Source organism: Prunus persica, chromosome G2 (assembly GCF_000346465.2).
Source record: "Prunus persica cultivar Lovell chromosome G2, Prunus_persica_NCBIv2, whole genome shotgun sequence".
NCBI classification, from domain to species: Eukaryota; Viridiplantae; Streptophyta; class Magnoliopsida; order Rosales; family Rosaceae; genus Prunus; species Prunus persica.
In genome coordinates, this window is record NC_034010.1 from 18,895,372 (window position 1) to 18,897,134 (window position 1,763).

The 1,763-nt window shown below is 39.9% G+C and overlaps 1 protein-coding gene across 1 annotated transcript in view; it reads right to left on the bottom strand.

The window, feature by feature from the left end:
• The window catches only part of LOC109947408 (receptor-like protein 12), a 1,775-nt gene extending 384 nt beyond the window's left edge, over positions 1-1,391 (bottom strand). The window contains exon 1 of the mRNA XM_020557368.1: positions 8-1,391. Coding sequence (XP_020412957.1) covers positions 8-1,391 — 1,384 coding nt within the window. The remainder of the gene's footprint in view (positions 1-7) is intronic.

The window sequence follows — 1,763 nt, forward strand, 5'->3', positions numbered from 1 at the left end:
GCCAAACCAAATATCAAATCATATTCAAGAGTTCGAGATGAGCCTGAATCACTGTCTTCTTCAGTTGAAAATGGCTGTTGAGGGGCCTCTTGATTTCCACATTTATTTGGTAATGGATCTCCACACAATCCTGGGTTTCCCTCATATGAAGTGCTGTTGAATGAAGTAAGTTGGGTTCCTTGAGGTATAGGACCTATGAGATTGTTGTGAGACACACTAAAGGTCCCAAGGAATGAAAGCTGCGTCAGTTGTTGGGGGATCTGCCCTGAGAGCTTGTTTTGTGAAAGGTCCAGAGATTCAAGATTCGTTAACTTGCCAAGGGATGATGGGATGGAACCAGTGAGAATGTTGTTGGAAATATTGAGAGAGCGAAGCTCCGTAAGGTTCCCAATGAACTCTGGAATCTTCCCTTCAAATTTATTGCTTGAGATATCAATGGCTGCAAAGCCTTCTAGAATCTTCGAATAGTGCAAATCCAAACCTTTAATTGCTAATGTGATTGAGTAAGAAACATTTCGTGTAAGATAAATATCAGTGATGACATACTGTACTTGTGCCTGCATGTATGTTGACATGTTTACAGCAATATCTGGAAACAAAGGTGGAATCTCACCTCTAAAATTGTTGTAAGACAAATCAAGAATGCGTAACTTGATGAAGTCAACATTTGTTCTAGACTGTCCTATCACACCATTAAACCCATTATGGCGCATTGCCAAAAGTTTTAACTCTTGAAGAGTCCCCAACCAAATGGGAAAATCATCACTGAATTGATTGTTTGACAGAACCAGATACTCAAGCATCACACAATTCGCCAATGACCTCGGTAATTGCCCCTGCAATTGGTTCTGACTAACATCAATCATCCTCAAACTGCTTCTGTTGTTGAATGGTTGAGGCATCATTCCATAAAACGAGTTGCTTCCAAGAAGTAAAAGCAATAGACCCTCACTAAAGTTTCCGAGACACGGAGGAAGCGTGCCATTCAAGTTATTTGTCGACAAGTCAAGGTACAGAAGAGAATTCATATTGCAAAGCAATGGTGAAATTTCTCCAGTAAATTTGTTGTTATTGGCTCCATATTCTAGCAAGGATGGTGGAGGGATCGGTAATCGTCCGTGAAAAATGTTGTTTGAAAGCCTCAAAGAGAGCAGGTTAACCCAGGGTATGACAGCTGGAAGTTCTCCTGAAAATAAGTTTCCAGAAATGTCCAGGAGTACCAGAGTTTCCTTGCTTAAATTCCACATCCAATTTGGTACTTCACCACTGATTTTGTTGTCTGCCAGATCCAACCGTTTCAATTTTTTCTGATTTTGTAGGAAATATGGGAACTCTTTTAAATTGCATAATCTCAAAGCCAAAACGGTGAACTGTGGAATAGCTGCGTTCATAATATTGGATCCAGTAACAAATTCAAAGTTGTTCGAACTCAATTGGAGTTGGTAGAGATTTTGTTGCTTCTGAAACATTTGAAACTCCACTACACCGCTCAGGTTATTTGACTGTAGACAAAGGATCTTGAGATTGATGAGATTGGAAAATGAGGCCGGAATTGAACCATTCAAATGATTAAAAGAAAATTGTAGGTAAACTAGTTTGGTAAAGTTACCTAGCCAAGATGGAATTGGACCAGTTAAAGAATTCGTACCAGCTCTAAACACAGTCAATTGGGTAAGGTTTGCCAAAGAATCAGGAATTGGACCTCCAAATCTGCTTGCTGAAATGTCTAGGTAAGTGAGCTGTCTAAGATTGCCAAGTGCAGA